At 40.3% G+C, this 24,789-nt stretch overlaps 1 protein-coding gene across 1 annotated transcript; it reads left to right on the plus strand.

Annotated features, from left to right (window-relative positions):
* Positions 1-24,479, plus strand: lrrc17 (leucine rich repeat containing 17). Its single transcript, XM_023287243.3, has 5 exons — positions 1-407; positions 8,924-9,285; positions 10,818-11,304; positions 19,144-19,299; positions 23,464-24,479. The coding sequence occupies exons 2-5, from the start codon at positions 9,013-9,015 to the stop codon at positions 23,904-23,906; spliced, it is 1,359 nt and encodes a 452-aa protein (XP_023143011.1). The 5' UTR covers positions 1-407; positions 8,924-9,012; the 3' UTR covers positions 23,907-24,479.
* The last annotated feature ends 310 nt before the right edge of the window (positions 24,480-24,789 follow it).

Genomic DNA, 24,789 nt, shown 5'->3' on the forward strand with positions numbered 1-24,789 from the left:
CAGCCTTCCCACATATGTGTGTTTATGTGTGTGTAACGTTAAACCAGACACAGGCTCCTAGGAGAATCAGTTTTACTTTGCTCACAGTCTCTGTCTGTCTCTGTCTTCACACTCTCAGTGCGATCCAGCTGAGTGGGTGAAAAGCAAAGGAGAGAGAGAGGCAGCTTGTATAAGGAGGCAGTAGTCAATCATTCAGAGAGAGAAAGAGAGAGAGAGGGAGAGAGAGAGGGGGAGAAGCAGCCACTCGCTCATCCCTCACTCCAAGCTCTAAGTTTACAGGCAGCCAGGCAGATTTTCTTGGCTTGGATGCAGCGCTCATGACAGGATTTGGAGCCTGGGACGCAGGACCAACCAGAGATCTGCAGGTCCGACTGGATCAGCCCGAGCCAGATTCTCACCCTGCACAGGTAGGACTTTAATATCATACCAAAGTGCACCGGATTTATCTACCTACAGAAGATTAAATTCCCAATTTTTTGCTCAGCCAGCCGGCCATTATTCAAAATGCAAGAGAAAAAAAATTGGCAACAATGATCTGGCACCATGCATTGGTATAGTTCTTGCTGATAAAATGTAATTCCCTGCAAGCTGAGAAAGAGGCCGCAGCAAATTATATTAATGTTGAAGTAAAGTGGGCACAAGGTTGCAGAGTGTGCTGTAATAAAACAGAAAAAAGGATCAGCTTTTTACTTCTTTTTTAAATCTCTTAAAAGGCATGGACAAAGCATGAACACAACTAATTCATGCTGAGAACGTTTGAAATTTTGAATTCATTTTGCACCTTCGACTGCAGCTGTGAACATATGAATGGACAGAGCTGAGTTTGCATGAGAACAAAAACCTGAAATCACCTTTTTTTAAACTCTTGATGTTTCTTCCAGTTTTGCATTTGAAGTATTGCTGAAGTAAGCGCTCCTTTCCCACTACAAAAACTAATTTAGAATAGTTGAAGAGTCCAAGTTTATGCAGGGTCATTGCACCCCGACATTCATCTTGATTTTCCCCTGAAGGCAGATAAATTCTCCCCCGCAAAAAAACCCCCAAAACATTCTGTTGCTGATTTTAGATGCTTCCTCTGTGCTTTTGTTATGTAATCATCTGGCGGTCCCCCACGCTGCCATGACGGATCGAGCTAAACGCCAAATCTGCCAGAGCGAGGGGTTAACGTCTCCTCTTGGACCCTCTTTGTAGTGAACGGAAGGAATTTTGGATAACCACACCTACCAAGTGACTCCCATTCATTGAGCACAAAGCCGGTTCTTTATCTTGTTTTTTTTTAAAGTGTATTTTTTCAAATTTGAAGTGTTTTTTTTTGGATGATTAGATTACAAGATATTGTAAGAGATTGTATGCATGTGCAGGTTGGTTAGGTGTCATTGTCTGTGCAGCTACATGCACATCTGCACAGAAACTTACATGCCCCATGTGTGCAGAGCGAGAACAGCGTGTGGTTTCACTCTGGAATCTGAAAAAAAAAGAAAAACGAAACGGGGGAAACAGAAACTTGCTTGACTTGCACTCTGATTGCAAAGTGCAGAGGGTGGCTTTTATTACAATATCTGCTGCTTCAGCTCGCCGCGGTTAACTTGGAGTCTTTGTAGTACGAGGAGTGAAAGCATGAGTGGGAGAATTCTGCTTATGTGTGTGTGTGTGTGTGTGTGTGTGTGTGTGTGTGTTTACTGTGCAGATGTGTCTGGCAGCGATCCAGACCAGTCAACATTAGCTGGGCGGTGGGGGAAGACATTGTCTGCTTGTGTGTGTTTGAGCTCTGTTAAACATCTCATGACAGTGCTTTAACTCCCTGATTCTAATGAAGCAGCTTGCAGACACTCGAGACTTTTAATAGGAAAACAAACGAACAATTAAATGCTGCGGAATGTTGCACAATTATTTGATAAACGTCATTTTTCCATCAAATGTGACACATTTTGGCTTGAATGCTCATAAATGTGATGTTTTCTGATGGGTTTTAGTGTTGTAAAGCAGTTTTAGAGCATAATTAGATAAGAAACATGTGCAAAGATGTTTGGATGTTGCGTGAATGTTGGCATACAAGGATTCCAGGTGTGCATGAGGCTAGTCGATGGTGCTTTTGTGCAGAGAATACAAGAAAACTGCACTCTCCTGGGTGTAAAGAAGACACAAAGGCAGACAATTTGGCCCGTTTCCATTTGAAAAAGTCTTCCTCTGTTTGTTTTCTGAGCTCAGCACCTCTGACCCTCCCTGAAAAAACCCAAAGTGTCATTTTCTGTCTCTAAACTCCCCCCCACTCTTTTCCCTTTGCTGCAGAAATGAACTTGTCTGGTTTCAATTAGGCTCTCAGGGTTGTGTGAAGGTTTCTCTCTTTGCATGCTTTCTCCACACACGCTGTCTGTCACTGTCTCATCTTCTGGCTTTGGATTAAGGTTTCTGATTAGACTCCTCTCCTCTTTCGGTTCTCTGTATATTATTCTTTCACCTGTATCGCTCTAAGTCTCTTTGTTATAGCTCGATGGCGGCTCTGTTACATGGTAACCAGCTGCAGACCTTTGGGCACAGACACACTCACAGGAAACTTAGCCCAAAGGAAACAAAGTCAGGTCAGCTTACTGGGAGGCTTGCTGGCATTTGAAATGAAAAAAAAATACCTATAAGCTTGCTCCTTGTTCCTGCTCTCCAGATTTCTCAGTTTTTCATGTAACAGCCCGAATGACCGACTGTCGGCTTTCCCTGTGCATGCAGCTTGGATGGAGGCAGGATTTTTCACATTTTTTTACATGTAGCTCAGGAGAAAAAGCTCATTCTTTGTTTTTACAGCCTCCCCTTCTTGTTCTCACTTTCTCTCTGCAGCACAGTGACCCCTATGTTTCTGAACTCTTTCCATCCCTGGTGGTTTGTTCACTGTTACTGGAGCATGAAGATCCTCTGGGGGCAGCCAGTGAAGTTTGTGCAGTTCAGGTCTCAGAAACTGTGACATGAATGAGCACAGATCAGATTTTTCTGAGCTTTTATAGAAGGTCTTTCTTGTCTATCAGCCTTTAAGTCATATTCACAGAGTCTCTGGCTTGTCTTTTGTTCATTTAGAAGTCAGGGACACATATGTTCTAGCCGTATTATGTAATGTTTAATAAATAGTCAAGGTCACCAGCGGTTTAGGGCTCATGTCTCGCCACTCGATTGAGACAAGTTGGAGCTAAAGCCAATAAATCAACCATGTTTTGAACAATTTTGACTTGAATCTAGATGAAACTTGAAGGGATCCTGTATTTTTGAGCCACAAATGTAATCTGAGCACATAGGGAGTGAGAGCAAGTCTTTTATTCTGAGCCAGGTGTAATTTCCCTTGATAGTTTCTATTACGCTCCTGATTTTAATCGTGTCCTCATGACTTTCCTTCCGACTTTCGCTTTCTTCCTGTGGTTCCCTGCAAATGGTTTTCAAATATGCGAGTGGCTTCCATGTGTGTTTCTCTTGATCGCAGTCATCCCTCAACCCCGTTTTCCTGACGTAGGTGGCATGTGATGGTGTTCGAGGCCAACCTGTCTGTTTCTTCTGGTCTGGTGAAGCCAAATGACCCGTCTAAACCCACGCAGACAATACAGAAAACATACACAGACAGAGCATGTGCAGGCATATGTCTGCTTTTTGTGCTCATTTTGTTCCCTCCACTCTCAATACCTTTGTGGACTGCTGCAGTATATATGCCCCCTTCATGCGTATCTGCATAAATATACTGTTTTTATACTATATCTGCATGATATTTCTGCTGACTCTTTCACATGTTTTCACTTTGACCTTCAGTTTTTTGGACAGAATGGTCAGTTTTTCTGGCTAATGTCACTTTAGAACTCAAGCCAAACCACCTTCTTACATCACTGTAAACTTTCCACTTCGTTATGCAACACTCACAACCCTGCTTTAAGTGCATGTAATGTACAATATATAGGGTGCTACTGTGCATGTGGTCACTGAACCTTTCCCCTGAAGCTTTTAGTTAATGCTTTCATAAATAAAACACCAAGTGCAAGAGTTGATTCAACTTCCAGATAAATGCGCATTAAATACAGCAAACTTAAGCATTTACTGTATTCAGTGGTTTGTTTTGACTGAGAGTACATTTGTACTGAGTACTTGCTTATCTTTACTCATCTTCCAACTGATGAGGCAAATTGTTTTACTTTGGAAAGCCATTAGAAATGACTAATGCAAATGATCAAATGGGGATTTTTTTTCCATTTGCTCAGCAGTTTAAGACATAGCAGCATAGTTAGTGTCTGTTCAGTGCAATCTGGTAACCAAATATCTACCTCTGACGACAGAATCATGTTCTCATTGTTTCATTTCTCTGAAGGCTTTAGAGGCAGTGTTTTCTGATTGTGGTTAAAAATCCGCCCACTGCAACCAAGCCAGATATGTTAGCAAAAACTAAAATAATTAGCACCCAATATAAAATCCAACCAATTCTGTTAACAGGGTGACCTTGAGGCTTTTAAACTGCACTCTTGTTGGCATGGAGGATCTTTGCTAAACTGTGAGAAAACAGATAAAACTGCAATACAAATTTGGCACATTGTTATGCATGAAGTGCTGAAGAATAAAATATGAGTGACATACAGGAGTAACTTTAACTTTTCCAGTCTTTGGGGCTGATTCAAAAAGGCCTCTGATTGTTAGCGCAGGTTTGTTTTGACAGAATTAAAACTGAAGGACAACATTTTAGGTCCAGACCAAACTTTATTCTGGTTCAGGACAGATGTCAGTAGCAGCAAAAACAGTCTGTGTGATATTTAGAGTAGAACCCCTGAGGAAACAACTGACCAAAGCCCTGAAAGCTTTCTGCCTGATGTTTTTAAATGGTTGGAGACAGTTTTACTTTGGCATGGACTGACCAGTGGGAGCTGAGGTGGGAAATAATGCCAGACTTGAGAGGGCTAATTTGGGATGACATGGCCATTAGTTGAACCTCAGGGATGGGTTTGGCCTGAGTGGGTTTGTTATGGTCACCGCTGGAATGTGTGTTGGATATGGCAGGGCGACTCCGGCTATGGTTAACTAAGAAGGGTTGGACTTTTCCTGTTGAACAGCTGCAATGTGGAAAAGATCTAAGTGGTACCAGCAGTGGTTCAAAGGATTTGGTTCACTGATTATAGAGGGAGGTCGAGAGCATATATAGATGTGTATAAAAATGCTTTTTGGCAACCAAAGTGGATGGTCTAATCATCCTGTTTCAAACTTTTTCTTGTATTTCTTCTACATTTTGAGTGATGCTAAACCAGAGGATGAGCTTAAACAACACATTGACTGACCTATGTAGGCATTAACTGTTACGTTACTGAATTCTGGGAAGTAACAGCTCGGGGAAAACTTCATCCTGGGAATGTGTGTAGTTTTATTCAAAGTCTGTACCAAGAACTAGCCACAGCAGTGGCAGCAGTTACCCAACACCCACAACAAAATTAAAGATCAGGGAGCTGTACTATGAAGCAAGATTAGTGTGAGTGAGGTATGTTGAACCTAAAGTCTGCGTTTTAACCTGCTAGATCACCATGGTAACTGAGGCTGCATGGTTAACCTGGGATTGAAATCAGCTACAAGAAGTGCCACCGAATTCTCTAGGAGTGATACAGACTCTTGGATAAAGGAATGGATTATATCCGCAAACCTGATAAGCTGTATGTTGGTAATACCACTGAAAGAAGTCATGCACTCACACCAGGCAAACTGAATGCATTGTCTTGCCATGGGAACCTACATGCATCCAGTTAATGATGCAGAAAATGTATGAAAGTGTTTTTATACTTTGTCAAAATTCATTGTCAAGTGAAGCACAGATGTGATTGGACCATTTTGTGCGGCAGACAAGTCACATGACATGTCAAAGACCCTGTTTTACATTAACCAAGAAAGTTTACCAAAAAAGTTGATTACCGCTGTCATGATACCCAAAATCTTTGTCAAGCCAGTTAACTCAAAGGAAACCTGGCTTTATCAAGCTTGCTTCATAGCACAACCCAATTCCAAAATTAGGCAATTTTCAAAACAAATCCTCACAAAATACACTTCATCTCACAATGTTATACAAGGTTATAATGAGAAGAGGTGGATGAGTTGATTGATACCAACCATGTACTCTTTTCTTTACTGTTGTAACTAATGGCTTAACCTGAAAACAGTTAGAACACTTATACAGTTATCCAGAGAGGATGTGTCTGGGTCCACTCAAGAACTCTCTCCATGTTTTCCACCTTAGTCTAGCCTGGGAGTTTATCCTGGCTTAAGTCCCGCCTTGTGTTGAAACGTGTCTCTCATCAGCTTCATAATTGTGCAGAACAGACACCAGAACATGGACTCTGCAGCAGATGGACTGCAATAAGAGGGAACACATGTACAAAAACACCGAGACAGAAGCTGAAAAGACCGATTCACCAAGATCCTGTTGGAGAAACCAGCTCACTAGAGGTGTCTTATTGCATGACGGCTTCAGCTGAAGAAAACGAGCTCTCATGTTTGCCTCATTTGTAGGTGATTGATAGCTGGACAGTTGAAAAATGCCCAGTGGGATGGAAAGTGCATCGCCAGATACATTCTCAGCTGCTTCTGTCTGTAGTTAGTGAACATGCCCAGTCTGTTATTCACAATGGAACGACAGCATCTGCACTGACAGGCTTGTTCCACTGTGTTAGACTGGAAGACGGTAAGAGGGCTGCGGTTTGGTACAGTTGGACTGAGTCAGCGAACACATGTGTGCGTCTGTGTATGCGATGTTTCTTGGCAAACCTGTGGGTCTTGCCATTTCTCCGCTGATCACATTCGGGATCCATGACTCACCTATTTTGCCATATGACCAGCGCACCCCCGCATATTCCCGAAGACAGCGACTTTAGCACAAACAGCTGTGTGGCAGAAAACAACAATTACAGTCATTTTTTAAGCGATAATTGCTAATATTTTTCCAGTCATGGAATTTTCATATTTGTGGCTGATGATAGTTTCACAGTTTGGCAGTACAGATTGCAAGACAGAAAGGCTGCAAGAATAAGTTAAAAAAAGAAGACAGAGGAAGTAAATCAGTGTCAGGTAGTGGTTTTGAAGCAGTATTTTCAAATTTGGGGAAATATTATAAATGTCCTTTCTGGCAAAGTGAGGTAATATGAAGCTACAGTCGGCTTTTAGCTTCACTGGAAACACGAAGAAACAAGCAGTCTGGTTCTGTCCAAATGGAATGAAATCAGCTTACCAGCACCTCCATGATTAAGTAATTAACACACTGTCTTGTTTGTTTAATCCACACGAAAAAAGAAGTGAAAAAACAACAACTTGTGGTTAGTGCAAGACTGTTTCTTGGCTAATCTCAATTGGTTTCCTGGCAAGTTCACAGTGATGAAACTTCTTATGTACTGTCAAATTATTTAACCAGGGAGGCCAATTTCTCTGACTGAGCAAGTTTTTTTTTTTACTTGCCTAAACTTAACTGTATTATTGGCAGACTGGATGACACTCACAAGAGTCACTGTTGGCTTTGTTGTAGACATTTCAGATGTGAAATGCAACATGAATTGGATGGCTATTTCTCCTCAATTAAATACCAAGAAAACCAAGAAAGATACACCAAGAAGAAGCTATTAACAGTGACTGCACTAAAGCGGGAACTGAATATAAACATCTAAGGAGAGCAGCTGATGGGAATGAAGCTCCATTTACAGGAGATTGTTACAGGGATTATACTTCATTCTTTGACAGTTTGGAGTCAACACACATATACTGGATCCTTTGTTTTTGCTCATTTGTGGACAATATTCTGCTTTTCTGTTCGGATTGTTGTTAGAAATTGTTTTAATGCTAGATTGTGGATCAATAACAGCCCAGTATGACTGTGCTGTGGATCCAGAGTGAGAAAAAAGCAAGCAATCTTTTGTAAGGCATCACTTCCTGTCTTTAGTGAAGTCACGCTGTTACCATCAGGACAGAGGTACATGACACTGCCCCAGATGACTTTAAGCACCCAGAGATCCTTCATATTTTCCAGAATAGTTGTGTTAAACAAATCCAGGTGATTTTGTTGTCTTGATTGCGATGTTGCCGTGTAGCACTTTCTTGGTAGATGTCTGTATTTGTAATGTCTGGAGTTGAATTAATCCAATACAGACACAAAGAGAATTTCTGAAATCAACAAAACTAACTAAACACTACCAAGACAAAGAAACAATGTATGGCTGTTTGAGAATAAACAATCAATATGGAGAAACCAAATACGTGTAAAAAGATGCCAAAACAGACAAACAGTGCTTTAGTATGACCACAGTTTAATCTTTAACATGTTAATATGGAGCAAATGTCTTTCTTTCCCTCTAAACCTCCTTTTCCTGTTTTCTCTCCCTCTCTTCCCACTCCACTCTCACTCTGCTTTTCCACTAATTCTTTCAACATGTGCAGTGTTAACTATTTTAGTTGTCAGCGTCTCTCAACATGCGACCAGGACAAATCCATGCACATTTTACTACATATGTTGATATGATAAGTCAAATTCTCCTGTGAGCTTTTTGAAACTTTTTCTCACCTGCACAATCGCTTGAATTTATCGCTGTTTTAATTTTGTTTTTGTATTATTTTTTGGCCAAAATTCTTATTTGTTTACCCTAAATCATCCTGTGACACATAAACTGGAATGATCATGTGTTATTTAAGGGTTACACATAGTTGTGCATGGTTTGTTATTCCTCAACGTAAACAGTGGGATTCTTGCTTGTCAAATATGGTGCAAATAGTGAGCCTCTAAAAGCACAACTCAATCAAGTTGAGCTTAGTCATCCAAATGTCCTACAAAGCACCAAATAATTCACCAGCAGCAATTCAAATGTCACTTAAATGGCTAAATTGCAAGTGTAAATGTGATTTTGCATGAAGCACCCATCGAAAAATGTATTTATTTCCTCTTTGCACACAGCTGTGACCGGCTTCCTGTGTCCCCCCCAACACCGTTCTGCCAAATACAGTCAACCTAGTCACTAAGAGATCCACCCTCCATCTTTAGTTATGCATCTCCTCGCCGCCGTCATCCTCCTGCTGCTCCTCCCATCAGCTGAGCCCCGGAGAGGCCCTCGGTCGAAGGCCTTGGACAAGTTCTCCGGAGGCCGTGTCCGGGGCCGAGGCAGGGCCGGAGTCTCCAGGCGCCAAACTCAGGAGTGTAAGGAATACATGGAGGCAGGAGAGAAGTACCTGGACTGCCAGGACAGGCAGCTGACCACTGTGATGCAGGACTGGCCCACAGATATTCAGCACCTACTGCTGGCAAGAAATAAGATTCAGGTATTTACAACCAAATTTCCACCTGCATGGTGCAGAAATTCCTGCACAAACCTGCTCCAGCTGAGATGGAACACACAACTAATTATCATTTACACATATTACAGTGTTTGGTACAATTTTGTGCAACAAAGGCATCAATTTTCCTAGAGCAAAATGTCTCAAGCCTCTTATGGTGAATGTAAACCCAGCTAGCTTGCTGATACCGTGAGCATCTGTGCACCATTCATTTGGGGCCGAGATCAAAGACACACTTTCCTGCTGTGTGTGTGTGTGTGTGTGTGTGTATAAGTGGGTTATTGCAGATCTGAGAGAATGCACAGGATGTGTGTGTCATAGGTGTTGAGAGAACCAAAACAAAATGTGTTGCCAACGAGGTAATAAATAAAGGCTAATGAGTCATAGACACTGATCAAAGCAATGAAAAATGAAGACAATTAGTGAGTGGATTTTCTGTTATTTTTAGGTTTAACTTAGGCCCTATTGGATTTCCACATTATGTAACATTTAAAATGTGCTAATTAAAGCTGTAATTGGAGGTTTAATCCTGGAGTTAAAGCTGTATTAAATCAATTATGCTCTACTTTGATGTTATACACTATGTAAAAAATGTTGAAGTTGAAGTTCATGAAACATTGTCCTGCTCTGTAGTTTGCTTGAGTTCTGCTCTTGAAAAGCTCTACTTTCAGACCCAAGATGGTCGTTGTTTCCAGCTAAAAACCTCTAAAAATCTACTATATTACAACTACATGGCACCAGTGGCAGTCAAAGTTGCCAGACGGTGAACAGAGTTCATCTGAGGAGCCTAATATTGACCCAAGAAGTATGTGGAGACCAAAAGTTAATATTAATGTTGCTCCATGTGGATATGTAAGTAGTGACTATATCAATTGAAAATTGTTTGGCAATCTTCTATAAGAGTGTTGTTTCAAGACTTTAAAACCAACCTTTTGACCTTGTTGACATGTCCACATGTTGTCTTTTATTTGCTAGAAGACACGTCATGAGCCAAATAAGCAGATATTTTCTGAATTTTCTAAAGGAAGCAACAGTGTAGAGTTATATTTTATGCCATTTTTAGTCAAAGAACAATTATTAGAGAAAGAAAACTTAATTATGTAAATTTCACACAGAGAGATGAGTTTTTAGGGATTTAATGAATGACTGGAGAGAAAACTGAATTCAGAAGCTGTTATCTGACCATGAGTTCACAAGGCAAACTTGGAAAAAAAAAATAAATCCATGAGTACAAACCAGTTGTTTTCCTCAAAGCTGATTGTGTCTCCTAGCTACGATGCTGATTGCACTGAAGTGTTCACTCACTATAGTAGAGTTTTCTATTAATAAATTGAAGCTGAAACCACTGTGATAAAATCCTTGGTGCATGATGAATGTTGTAGTGCAATGGATCAACAATTTATAGTAAATCCAACAGTTTAGTTACATATAAACCAGCAGATGGTAAATGCCACAACACACTCCGAACATCTTGTAAGCAGATCCACAAAAACATCTGTTTCTTTCTCCTCCTACAGGTTCTGCGGGACAACATGTTCTCCCAGTTCACCCAGCTGAAGAGCCTGGATCTCCAGCAGAACGTCATCTCCATGGTAGAGGACGGTGCGTTCACTGGCCTCTCCCAGCTCACCACTCTGCTCCTCCAGCACAACCATCTGAAAACAGCCACCGAGGAAGTCCTGCTCCCGCTGCCCCGCCTCACCTACCTCCGTCTCTATGACAACCCCTGGAACTGCCACTGCTCATTGGACAGCCTGGTCAGGACCCTGCAGGTGCCTAGCAACCGCAACCTGGGCAACTACGCCAAGTGTGCGGAGCCTCATTCTGTGAAGGGCCAGAAGCTGAGAAAGTTGGATGTGGACTCGTTGTGTGTGGCAGACAAGAGGCCAGACGGTGGAGATGGAATGCGACCGAAGCCGCCGCCAATAAAGTTGAAGCCAGAGGCCACGTCCATGTGTCACACCTACATGTTTCCCAAACCTCTGTTGGATTGCAGCAGCAAAGGTGAGAGAATGTCAAGTTGTGCATCTCTGTAACTTAATGTATTGTGTGGTTTCCAACTAAAATGCAGTTTAGCGTAATTACACTTTGTGAAATGTGCTTAAAACCTGATGCTGATGTGACATAACTTGGATAAGGATACAACATAACTGATAACACACTAAAAAAACGTGGTTCGCTGTTGCAAACTGATGAATTATTCCCTCTGGATTGGTGGTAAGTTGCTGCTACAAGCAAAGAAGCTTAAATATCTCTGGGTCTTCTTAACGAGTGATGGGAAAAAGGAGTGGGAGATGGACATGTGTAGTAATTGTAGGCTTTGTACCGGCAATTGTGGTAAAGAGTGGTTTAATTTACCAGCTGGTCAAAGTTCTAGCCTTCACATATGATCATGAGCTCTGGGCTGTGACAGAAAGAATGAGATTCCTCCACAGGGTTGCTGGGCTCAGTTTTAGAGATCAGACATTTGGAAGGAGCTTGGAGTTGAGTTGTTGCTTCCTAGGATTAAAAGGAGCCAGTTGAGGAAGTCCGGGCATCTGGTTAGGATGCCTCCTGGGTATGTACGCTTTGGACCAAACCCTTGGGTAGATCCAGAACTTGCTAGAGGGATTACATATCTCATTTGGCCTGGGAACCTAGAAAAGGCTGCTGGGAAGAAAGATAACTGGAATGCTCTTCTCTGCCTGCTGCCACAGTGACCTGACCCTGGATTAGTGGAAGACAGTGAGTGGATTGATGATAACCCAAAGGTTCAAACAGACTCCCATATTTGATGTGTAACATGCCACAGAAACAAGGAGCAACTTATATAAAAGGTGCATTTCTGAGGTTTGCTCAGCACCCTCTGGTGTAAAGGCACGTTTGCTTCTATAATGAAACTGGGCATGAGAGTTAATTTTACAGTCTGATGTTTTGGCTACAACAAGGCAGTCGGCAGAGATGTGTTTGTTTTAATAAGTTTGGGTGTCTGAGCCTCAGGGAGGGAGCAGATTCTGCCACACAGCAGTTTTTAGTGGCAAGATTTATGGCTATGTACATGTACAGATTTATATTTGAAGGCAATTTCACATATGTCAGGCTTCCTGTTGAGACTGTTTCCTTGTGTGAGGTGTTTTGATGAGCTGCATTTTGGTGCATTTGTGTCCTAATTTATTGCGCGGTTGTATTTGAGCAAATTCTGCAACATCTCTCTTGGGTTTGAGTTGTAATCTGAACGCATCCTTTAATTTTCTGCAGATTTCTGTAGCTCAAGAGATTTCAGAAGGCAGTAATAAGATGGATCATTCAGTGTTTGTGGTTTTAATTTTATCACCACTCTGCATGGGTAAAAAGCTTCAGAAATAAATCAAAAAACAAAACAGGAAAATCCAAATAAAAGAATGAGAAGAGAGGAAACCGAGTGCTTCTCCAACTTTCTTTCTGCCCCACATGTTTTTACATCTGGTTCTATGAAACTGCTATCAAAAGTGGCTGTAACTGCTCCAGTGTTGCTTTTCAAAGAGGCGCAGATGACAATTCCTGGATTCTGTGAAGATGGATCGCCCTTGGTTACTTTTATGTGGGCTCTTTATACTTAATTGCTCTGACACTTTTTGCCTTTTGTCGTCTTCTGCTCGTCCATTGAACACAACACACTGTACAACACATTGAACTCAAGGATTGCCTGTGTCCAAGCGAGCTCCCACATTGGAATGAGCAATTGAATACAAGTATAAATGGAGAGCTTATGCCCTCTTTTACAGACAAGCCAATACTGCACAATGCAGCGTCTGTGTTGTGTAAATGCTCGAGGAAGCCTTTTGCATATTTTCCTAATAATTTTTTTCTCTACAGTGAGACTTTTGAATCAATTCTTTATCTGAACCACTAGAAGGTTCCTCTGTTTCTCTCACATGCTGATTATCCCATCCATCTGTCCACATCTTTCCTTTTTTTTAAAAAATTACCCAGTAATAACTCTCTCCATCCTGCCTCCTTCTAAACCATTCCACACCATAAAAGCTATATGTGATGTGTGAATGTTCCCTAATACACTACAGCTGTTGTGCATGATATTCAGTGCATGGTTTCAGCTCTTTTGATTTGGAAGGACACCCAAGCTGATGGGGCCATTAGATGTCACCACATGATTGGAGTGTTTTCGTTTTGTGCACCAGATTCCTGCTTCAGTGTTTTCATTAGTTGCGATGCTTGTGTGAGATCTCGTCACAGGTAGATTATATTGTTACGCTGAGATGCTTTCTTCTCTGCCTTTTGTCTTCTTTACAGTCTAAATGCTCACAGATGTGCACAGAGTTTGGTCTGCAGAGATGTGAAATAGCCATGAAAACTTTGGATTAAGTCATAAAGTATGATATACAACATTAACATGGTAACCCCCATGATTCGATCTCGCTCACCTTATATGGAATTCCATGACTTCACCTCAAGTAAGGAGCTGCTTTTTTAGAAAATCAGGGCATCGCTGCTCTCCCAATGTTCCATAATACAAATCCTTCTCCAACCCGCAGGAACATTGCAAAGAAACCACAGTCAAAACGTCTGCTTTTAGGCCCCCGTTCTGCTCCATCTACTGCCCTCTATACCATTTATACAATATGCTCCCATTAAATCGAGTGCAACCAGAGCTCCCGTGGTACCTCATAAATTATCCCGTAAACAAACAAAAAGCTGTGTTTACATTCACTAACTAATTTCAAATGCTTTTCCTTCTTCATAAAAGATTTGCAAATCCGTTGTTAAAGTGCATATTTACCAGCTTCCATTCGTCTTCCTCTTATTTGCTTTTGTTGCAGGCTGCTAATAACTGAAATATCATGGAACCATCAACAGGGATGTGGATTGTTTAGCTGGCAGACTCCAGCGTATGGGATTTTATTCATGATACAATCTAACAGGAACTCACTTGTGAAAATATTGTTTCACTACTATACTAGATGCCAGAAAGCTTTATATTGTGTTTAAAAAATATATATATTATGGCATCAGCTAAAATTATAGAACTATAAATGGTCTGCTATGGTTGATATTAAGGTGTATTGAATGGAGATGTTACCACCAGTTGTGCGATAGAACAAAGGTTTTTGACTGTGTGCCTGATTCACATTGGGCAGTTTTACTTTATTCAGTTGATTGACAGTTATTCATGATAATGCACCAAAAAAAGCCCCAAAAAACAAAGACAACAAGGATAAAGATTCCAAACAAGCAAAATGTTGCAGGATTTAAACAATTAAAGATTTTCCATGAGGAAAGAAAGTGCATTTTTATTCAAATTTGCAATGAGTCAAATAACCAGAACATACGGATTTGCACAGAATTTGGTTCTTTCAAGTCTCCATTTGGTTTTGGTGCACAATCTCTGCTTGGTAGTCCAGTTTTGCCCAGAAACATCCCATACAATTTAGTCCTTGGACTGACTGAATGTCAAAGTAGTGAAACTGATGTAAAAGTTGAGCGAAACAAGAGGATGAACAAGAGTATTGGACTTTTTTTGTTAGATGTGAGCAGGCAGGGACTGAGAAATACAAATCCCACGGCTGAGTGGAAACCTACTCTAATCCCTCTGTCTTGAAACTCTATTTTTTTCCACTTGTCTATCTCTCTCTCTCTCGCTGTTTTTCTCCCGAGTCTCCATGACTCCCTTCTTCTCTGAGGTGAACCACAGCAGATTTCAGTCTCCACATGGTTCTCAGTGGAGAGAAATGCTGTGGTCGGAGTTTTTCATGCTGTATTTCTTGAAGATGGGACTTTAGACTCGAATGATATCAGAATTTGCCTTCAGATTTTGTCTTTTTTAGGTCTTTTTTTTCATGTCTTGGACTAATCAATTAAGAACTGCATTTAGATTTGTCATATAATTTTAAGGCATTGTTTTCCATTTTTGAACCATCTAGACTCCTTGCAACAATGTCATATTGTATTTTCAGTCCTTAAAAGTGCAGCAACTCACTGGAAACCAACAAAGTCACTGTAGAGGTGAATCTGTATGTGGCAGTTCTCCCTACATGCCACATTTTAAACACATTACGTGCAATTCAGCTCATGCAAAGTCAGCTCTGAAGTGGCATATGCATGTCCCAAACCCCAATGTGCTCAAATCACATTAGCTTATATAAAAGCCCCCCTCATTCCGGATATTCCAAGTCATTATGCATATGCCAGATGTGTTACATTAGAGCAAAAATCATCTTACAGTCATTAGGTTTTTCTCCACAAATCTCCCAATGTTGCTCAGAAACCCATCTCCAGGGTGTTGATTGTTTTGTCCTAGATTTTGCCTTCCAGACTGCGCTCATAAGGTCGATAAATCACACTGGAGCTTTCAGAGGTAACATAAATCCTGCGTAGAAACATCAGGCCATCTGAGTGGGCAGGCGAGAAGTGAGTCATGTATATATGGCGAGTGGACTCCCACATGCTTGATGTTATGTCATGCTCTCCCTGGACTTCCTGGATCATCAGTGGGTAAAGATAGCCAGCAGAGGAATCAGGACACAGAGGTCAAGAGCATGAATGAAAAAGAGGACAGTATCATGCATCAGGCTGTATGAAGCTTCTGCAGGAGTTTCAGTGCAACTGATTTTTGCATTCTGAGCGGAAACGACCACTGAAGCCAATTTAACATGACTTAAACCCGCAATACTATCTCTGTAAGGAACCACCTGCACTTATTTGGTTTTAGTAATAAATATAACTTGGCAATCTATAAACACGGTTGTCAGGATGTTTAGAAAAAGCTTTTTACCTCTGCTTGAATAATGACAGAGAGTATATTATGTAATGGCCAAACATACCTTGCATGAAAAATCCAGAAGCAACAAATACATTCAACTTAAGGGTTGAATATAGATTTTTTCAAGTCCTTTATTAAACATAAAAAAAATCCCATCCCTGCTCAGTTTGTTGCTTCAGTCTGGGTTAGCATCACTTCTTTTCCCAATGTGCAAACCATTATTTTCAACTTTGATGCCATTAAACCTCTCGAATGGTTCCATAATTTGCATTGTGTACAGTTTTGCAGCCAAAATGCAAGTGAGAAAGACCCATGTTAAATATTAACTGATTTGCTGAACATATTCCGCCTAAATCTGTGAAGAAAACACATGAATCCAGCTTCCTCCCCATCTACTTTAGGGCAAGATTCCAAACTGAGAAAAAAAATCACTGCATTATATCACACATCTGACCCCAGAGTTCTCATGTCAGCGCCGTAAAATATGAACTGCTTCCGTTTCTGCTGTCTAAACATATTGCGACACCTGCTCCATATGGATTCAGTCTTATTGGGGCAAATTAAATATACAGCTACTGAAGGAGCTGCATATTTCACGCTTTGGGAAGGTGACAATGATGGCGTTGCTGCGAGATATTTTATGGAATGTAAGGAGAAGAAAAGCAGGGAAGAAACTAAGGCTGCAGACTTTCACTTAGTGCTGCATGTCCACGTAAATCACCAGCAGTGCTAACCCATACACTCTGGAGTGGGATATGTAGATAAATGGGCAGATTAATGGGCAGCCGTCCTACTATATCATGGAAACAGCTCAGCCCTATGCGTTCAAACTATGTAAATACTGCTGTGCATTAACTGCAATGTATACTCCATGTGTTTAACTCTTGCCAGAAGTAGAACATCCATGTTTTTGCGGTGTAAATTGCTGCTTAAAGAAGTTTTAACTTGGCACTTTAATGTAAATCAGGTGATAAACAATGAAATCAATCAGAAATGTAACAAACAAATTGGATTTATAGGAGTTTTTGTAGGTTGAACCACTTCCACAATGGATGAGATTCTCAGGTGGTAATAAAGCACAAGGCGTTTTTTTTTTCTTTCTCTTGACAGAAAAGTCCAGGAAGGACAGATGTTTGCTGGAGTAATGAGTCCAGCAGATTCAGCAGAAAGCAGCAGTCCAAACTCAGTTAAGAATCAATGACTTTTACTTTTCCGGACATGTTCTCTCTCTTCCTCTTCCTCCCTGAATGTTTGTTCATCCAGCGGTCCAATCGATAGAGGTTAACAGATGGTGAAGTAGGAATTAGCTTTATCTTAAATACTTGCTCCATTTAAAATCAGGAGATTAAAAGATAGGACTTCCTGAAATCGCATTTAGCTCCAGGAAACACTGCAACTCAAGATTAGAAGCAACATAATGGCCCTTTAAAAAAAAAAAAAAAAAAAAAAAGACTTGTTACCAAGAGAACAATATCTGATCGGAGACACTTATCCAGGCTTAAACTACTGTCAGTGCTGGATCCACAGAGTAGCAACTTATACTCATTCACTCTAAAACACAGATGACCACAGATGCACTTCTCTCTCTTCTCTCTGAGAAGATTTTTTTTGGCTCCAAAAGTCTGATTCCTCAGAAGGGAGCCTGGGAATCGGGGTCTGATGTTAGAATGATCGCGTTTTTCCAGCTTATTTTCCTAAATCTGTAAATGTGCTTGGATGCGGTTGCAGACACATGTACACCTCGGGCTGACCGGGAATCCCCCCCGGGGCATTTTCTGAGCAGAAGTTCCCACTGTGGCCGACCGATAAGTTGAAACATGGAGCTGAAAAGTCTCCAAAGTCTGTTCCTGCCTTTGTAAATGTCTGCTGCAGCGTTCATCAGACATCACACAGCGATAATCATTACATTTCCTGACTGCACTGACTGCATCTGTGCGTATTCTGAATATACGTGTGTGTGTGTAATTATGTTTTCTAAGAGTCTGTGATGATTTATGGCACCATGCGTCCATGATACAACATCTGTAGCAGTAGAGTGTGCATAAAAACTGCAACATCTGCACCATAAAAGTGTCCGTAAGCATTCTTCTGAGCAAATTCTGCACTCGGTGTAAATAAATATATGCAGGAAACTAGTAAGAACGCTTTACCGCACACATATCATACACAGTCTTTCTTTGTTGTTTTTTTCCCCCAAATCGACAGAAAAAGCACTCATTTTACATCAAAAATAAACATCATTTGAATATGTCTTCATCGGTACTTAGCGCCAAAACACACTCGTGTTTCGTCTCATCTGCAACCATTTTGCTGACGGCTGCAAAAACAATGGCTCATTTTGATGATGCAGGTTATATCGGCCACCTAGTCTGCTTTAGACAGAAATACAGCATGATTCATATGAGCAGACGAGACCTTTAGTTTGAAAAATCGTCTTGTATTTGCACAAATTGCAGGTGACAGAAGTCTAATGACAACATGAGCCACGAAATCAGTCAGAAAGTCGAACTTGTGCAATCAAACCTTCATTGTAGCTTCATATTGACTGCATTAAATCTGTATTTTACCTGCCTCGACATTGCTCGGATGGTAAAACATTTACGAAATGTGTCTCAGCGTGGGACTGATTTAAAACTCCGGAGAGGCTCTGCTATACAGATTGGATGTGTAGGACTGAGTCGCTGTTTTGTACATTAAAGTTTTCAAAGACAAATGTGAACGTGTGTGTATGTGTGGGACTGAAAACTATTGTGAAAAAAAGTGGAAAAAAACAGAACCTCCCATTTGGCAAATAAGTGAAATATTGATATGCATGCTGTGGCCCTTGACTCCTTCTTGAAAATGTGAAATCTTGCATAAAGCCAACAAAACATCTTGAAAACACAAAGATGCAGACAGACTGAGTTTCTATTCAGATTTCCTTAGTTGTGCACATCGGTCAACAGGTATACATGACTGAATCTTTACCTCTTCTGCTAATATAAATACTCGTTTTCCATCGGGACAAATATGAAATTTAAATTGCTATATTTTAAGGACAGTACATTTTTTTCTTATGTCTGAGTTTCAAGCTTAATATTTCCATAATTTTCTTTCTCCCACGTCAGATTTGAATCACATCCCGTCTGACCTGCCGTCTGACATCGTGAAGATGGATCTGTCCAGCAACAGCATCAAACATCTCAGGCCCAAACAGTTCCTGCTGTCCAAAGACCTCAAACTGCTCAACCTTAGCAGCAACAGCCTGCACCGTATAGATACAGGTAAAGCAACAGTACTGCCCTCTGCACATACCAGAGTTTCTAGTCACACAAATACCTTATGTAGACCCAATATGGACTCAAAAGACCCAAATGCACACTCCAGAGAAACAAGAATATTTGCAAGACTAAACAGATCAAGCAACAAATGAAGTTGCAGGTTAGTAGGTGAGGTCAAAAAGTACAAAACAAGATCATAAATGGTTGGAAAGATCAGGTGAAGTGCAGAAACACAGACCAATGGTGTAAGCTAGTGAGTAAACTGGATGCAGGTTAGGAAAATGGCGGTAAAAAATGGCAGGAAAGCAGAACCGGTAATAGTGCTTGGCCTGAAACAACAGGAGACTTGGAAGCAGGGAAACAAGCAACTAAAACAGAATGAATTCAAACTTTTTAAGCCTTTTTTTGCATTTGGCCTGTTGGGCCAGAAACAGCGCAGGTTTAGTTACTGAAAACAGAGCTTTTGGGAAACTCTTTCTCAGGTGCAGAGGTTCAGAAAACTCTGTGTAGAATGTTGACGTGTAGACAAGGAAAACAGAATGTTTTTTCTCGTCATATTAGAGCGGGTGTCGTCATCCGTTGTATTTTGTGCAACTGCAGACATAACCAAAGTAGTGCCATTGCTAACCATGCTAACTTCTTGCATGTTTACACATAAACATACAGTTACTGGAGCAAAGGAGTTACAATCAGTCAACACACTTGAGCCCTATTTTTCAAAATACCTTTGTACATGTGGACGAGACCCACAATGCAAAATTGTGACATTATATGGCCATAAAGGTTGTTTTTCTAATGACAAAATACATTATACCAACAGTGATCACAACAATGAACTAAAGCAAGACACAGCTTAGATTCTTAAAGAAAACTGTCAGTGGTTATATTAAACAATGTAGATCACTGAATGAAAACCTTGCACCAGGACGGCTGATATTCTCTGTCTAATTTCCACATTATAGGGTTCCCGAATGAAAACTGATCTGTTGTTATATGTAAAATACCTTTAAGATATTCCAGTAATGCTAAATCGATCAGCACTCTGGCTGCCCTCAACAGTTTTTCATTGATCTTCTGCAGTAAAATGTTCTTCTTTGCAGCATAAACAAGAATACCTTACAGTCTTATGTTTCTTGGTGGATCAAGGGTGAACGACACTGAGTTCAAAAATTCAACTTGGCAGTTTTTGCATAGAAATGGAGATATAAATCAAATATTTTTCGAGTCTTCCAGGCTACATTTCCAGATGAACTCAACTGTAGGTTAAATTGGGGCATTAAAATCTGAGTTCACAATAGAAATCGGGAAATATTTGTTACAAAGGGTGCCATATGCATCTAACAACTAGCAATGCACGCACCAAAACATACCACAGGCACCGGTAGGAAGCACAGCAGCAGCTGATGTGGAGAAAAATGGTCTCAGATGATGGTGATTTATTAGAAAGGTGCCTTTTACCACCATCTTTTCACTTCACTGGCATATTAACCTGAATTAGGGGCTCATCAGTGCTTTCCTTGTCAGTCAAGGTTAAACCTTTATTTAACAGGCCACATTTAAGAAAGCAAATATTTGACTCTTAGTATTAAATAGAGATCAAAGCAAAGCTGCAAAAAATTTCAAGTTGCTTCCTCATGAAAAACTAGAGCATTTAGTGTTGTGGAGTTCATTTTTAATGAAGCAGAGCATCTATTCTGAATACTAATGCTGCCTCAGCAACAGAAGAGCAGCAGTAAAACGAAAAAAAAGTGCATATTCACTACTCTCATCACGCTAATGATGTCTGGGCTCATGTCTTCGTGCCCGGGAGGGAAATCCATTACTAAAAGCTCGTAGTTTTATTCATTATCCTGCAACACATGTAAACAATCTACTGCAGTTCGCCCCAGTGTGTCGAAAACTATTTGGAAAGTGCAAAATAAATTCTTTATAATTCTGAGAGCCTGTGATAGTCGGTGACATGTGGTCTCAATCCTCGGTCCTCCTTCTAATCATGTTCACATTCAGAGAAAAATAAAAGAGGCTGTTTGTTGATGCTTTTCATGTGGTGGATGACCAGAAAGGAAATAAAAAAAAAATTCAACTCCGAGGCTGCAGCACGCTTAGAATAGAACTCAACAATGCACCAGTATTTGTAATATTATTTCAGCTGCGGTTTTGGCCGGTTGTTGTGCCAGATTGTTGCGGTTTTTCTCGGCAAGGCAACTCCCTAAATAGACAAAACAATAATTTAAGGAGTCACTGGAAAGTACAGTGTATATAAAGGTTAATTTTCTGCAATTTCCTCCTGACTAATAGCTTGATATTTCGGGATGTGCAACAATGTGGGTACCATTAGTCCAAAATAAGTCGGTGCAGGCAATCCAAAGCTACTTTTATTGTTTTGAGGTGCTGTAAATGAAGACTTTTGCTTTGTAATTTGTTCAAAAACAAACAATGTCAGTAACTTTAAAGAATGGCAAGATGCGAATGGCAGGAAGCAAAGAATCGGTTATGGAAAAAGTGACATTTTACACCAACCAGGGACATTAATGAGTAAGTTGGAACTGTGAGAGAATTGTGTTTGTTGCAGAAGATTACAGAGGGTGTTGACTGTGCCCAAAAAGGAAAATTAACAGTGGCGAATATGGGTTATCCAGTGTAGACAATCAAGAGATAAGACAAAAGTAGAAAGTGAATAAAAGGCCTCACCCCTCCCGTACTAAATTATGATATCATCTGTTACAGTAAATAAAATAGACAACGGAAGGATCTCCGTCATTAACATCCACTCCTCATTTTCCTTCATGTCTCCAATTTCAGTGACATTTTTCTTCTCACTACTATATGTTCCACACACTTTTCCTCCTCTTCCTCCTCCTCTTTTTCTTCCTCCTCTCTTCCGCTCTGTAAAGATCAAAGCTGGGCCAAAGGCTACACTGGACAGCATGAAACAGTCTCCGCTGTCCCATTACTCCCACTCAAAACACATGCACACAGTGGAAAAGCAGACCGCTGACAATGTCTGGAACCTTTCAGAGGATGTCAGCTGTCACCTTTTAGCTCCACTTAGTGGGATCGTGGAGCTCATGAAGCCAAACTTCAAGTGACAGTCCATTCATTGATTCACCCTGTTATATCCACTCGAGTTGTTTACATGCAGTTAAATAAAGAAGTGCAACTGCAACTTGTAATCTGTAAGAAAACACTTGCATCGCTGCTGTCTTTGGAAAACAATTCATAGCAACAGTTTTCATGACTGTAAAATGACTGTAATTCACTTTTGAAAGATTATATGCAATATATATATATTTTTTTTATATGCAATATAAATGTTTGAAGTGTTTGATAAATGTAAAATATTCAGTCAACCATCTCAAAATGCATCATTACCAAGAGCATCTTTCTTCATTCCTGAAAGGTTTATATTTTGTACGATGGATGGCAGAAGTGTTGTGTATGAATATTAGAGACATGACTTTTAAAATGTAACATTAACCCAAATCCTTTATTTTTTTAAAGACTCTTTGCACTGTAAAAGGATAGCCATTAAATTCTGTTGTACTTGTGCAAAGATTATAAGGACATTCACATTAAGTTGCATCATTTTGGCCACTAGGGGGCAGAAGAAATCCGTAACATGCATTTTATTGTATTGTATAGTTGTTTGCTGACTATTTATGTTGCTGACATAAAAAAAGGCATCCAGTTGGAATTGTCAAGCTCTACACAACTTCAAGCTCTGATTTTGGCCTCCGCCAAGGCTCTGCTGATTTTATCACAGTCACTAGTCTCTTAGTCTTTCATGTTTGGTTTGATGCTCAACAGATAGTGAACAGTGAAGCTTTTTCTACAAAAACAGCTGCAGCTTTCAACAGATAAAATTGAAAAACGACCAAAACAAGTTGCTGAAGGAGGCCAGAAACCTCTGAAGAGCAAAGGGAAACTACAATAGAGTGGTAATTCTTTGTGGTGTCTCTCCTACAGCCAACCCTTTCACATTAAATAGTTATTTGACTCTTTGTTGATAATGAAAATTTTTCTTGGCTCTATGAATGTATTAAAAATAAACACCACAAGGAAAAAAGAATCAGGAGTGTCTGGACAGAAAAGAACAGAGGACAAAGCTTTGAGTATGCAGAAAGCAGCGTGAAAAGCCAACTAATTAGTTTTATTTTTCTTTTCCAGCTGCATTCGCAGGCCTGCTGTACCTCCGTGAACTTGATCTGTCCAACAACAGCCTCCATTACTTCCAGTACGGCGTGCTGGAGGACCTCTACTTCCTGCGAAAGCTCTCGTTGGGGAACAACCCCTGGATCTGCGACTACAACATCCACTACCTGGTCTACTGGCTGAAGCACCACCCCGGCGTGTTTCACACCGGCCTGATCTGCTCGGAGCCGCAGGAGTTCAGGGGCTGGAGGGTCGAAGACTATGTCAAGACGTACAACGGGGAATGTCCCAAGGATAAACAAACTGAGGGGAACGATACGGGACAGGGGGCGCAAGGAGGGTCCGAAAATGAGGCGCAAGAGGTGGTCGGGGAGACGACTGAGGGACAGGGTGAACGTCTCCCAAGACCCCTGAAAGAGAAGAAGCCCAACACCTTCGAAATCATCAGGTTAAGTTAGAATGGAGGTAGATCACTGGACTGGTGGTTTAGTATGGAGGGAAATTTACACAAGAGCTTTAAAATGAAGGTCTGAGGATAAACTGAACAGTGGTTAAATAAAGGTAGACTCAGTAATGTTAAAAAGCACAATTTTGGGATAAAATCAATTATTTGAGCTTAAGATGTCAACTTAGTAGTAAAAAAAAAAAAGGATCAATTTATCTTGTTAGATTAAAAGTTTATTCCTTGCAGCACCATATTGCTAAGTTTACCTTTAATAGACGAACTACGAAAGATTTCATTTGAGGTTTTCCTTTTATATTTTTTGCAAAACATTCCCAATTAGGTCTGTTTTGGATTTAATACTCCTCAGTTCCCCCCCCCAGAAAAATGCGTCTTTGAATTTCCCACACAGTGAACTACAGGTGCTCTCTTTTGTTTCCCATTACAGTAATTTTAATATTGACTTCAGGATATACTACTTTTTTCCTTTCCCCCCTCCTTCAAAAAAGTAGTTTTGGTCTTGTTTGTATTAATGTATGATATTGTCTACCTGTTTTTCTGGAAATAAAATTGGGTTTATTTTTCTGAATACTTGCTTTGGTAAAGTGATGGACAGACATGACCGAAAGCAAACATCTTTTTTTTTTTTTTTTTTTAAAAACATATATTTATTGTTTTTCTTTTATACAAAAACATCAACACTGAACATGGCAGAGATAAAGTAATAATAATATAATGGTACAAAAAAAAACCCTCCAAAAAAAAACAAAACAAGAAAAAAAAAAAAAAAAAAAAAAGAGGGGATATTTAAATAAATGGAATAAGATGAAAATAAATAAATGAACCTCAGTAATGGATTACCAACTTACTTTGCTAAGTGTAGCAGATGGAGACATCTA

The sequence above is a fragment of the Amphiprion ocellaris genome, chromosome 21 (genome assembly GCF_022539595.1).
Source record: "Amphiprion ocellaris isolate individual 3 ecotype Okinawa chromosome 21, ASM2253959v1, whole genome shotgun sequence".
In the NCBI taxonomy this organism is placed as follows: domain Eukaryota; kingdom Metazoa; phylum Chordata; class Actinopteri; family Pomacentridae; genus Amphiprion; species Amphiprion ocellaris.

Coding starts and splice junctions, on each gene's coding strand:
- lrrc17 (XM_023287243.3), top strand. CDS start 9,013: ATGCATCTCCTCGCCGCCGTCATCCTCCTGCTGCTCCTCCCATCAGCT. Junction 11,305..19,143: donor GTTGGATTGCAGCAGCAAAG/GTGAGAGAATGT, acceptor CTCCCACGTCAG/ATTTGAATCACATCCCGTCT. Junction 19,300..23,463: donor CCTGCACCGTATAGATACAG/GTAAAGCAACAG, acceptor TTTCTTTTCCAG/CTGCATTCGCAGGCCTGCTG.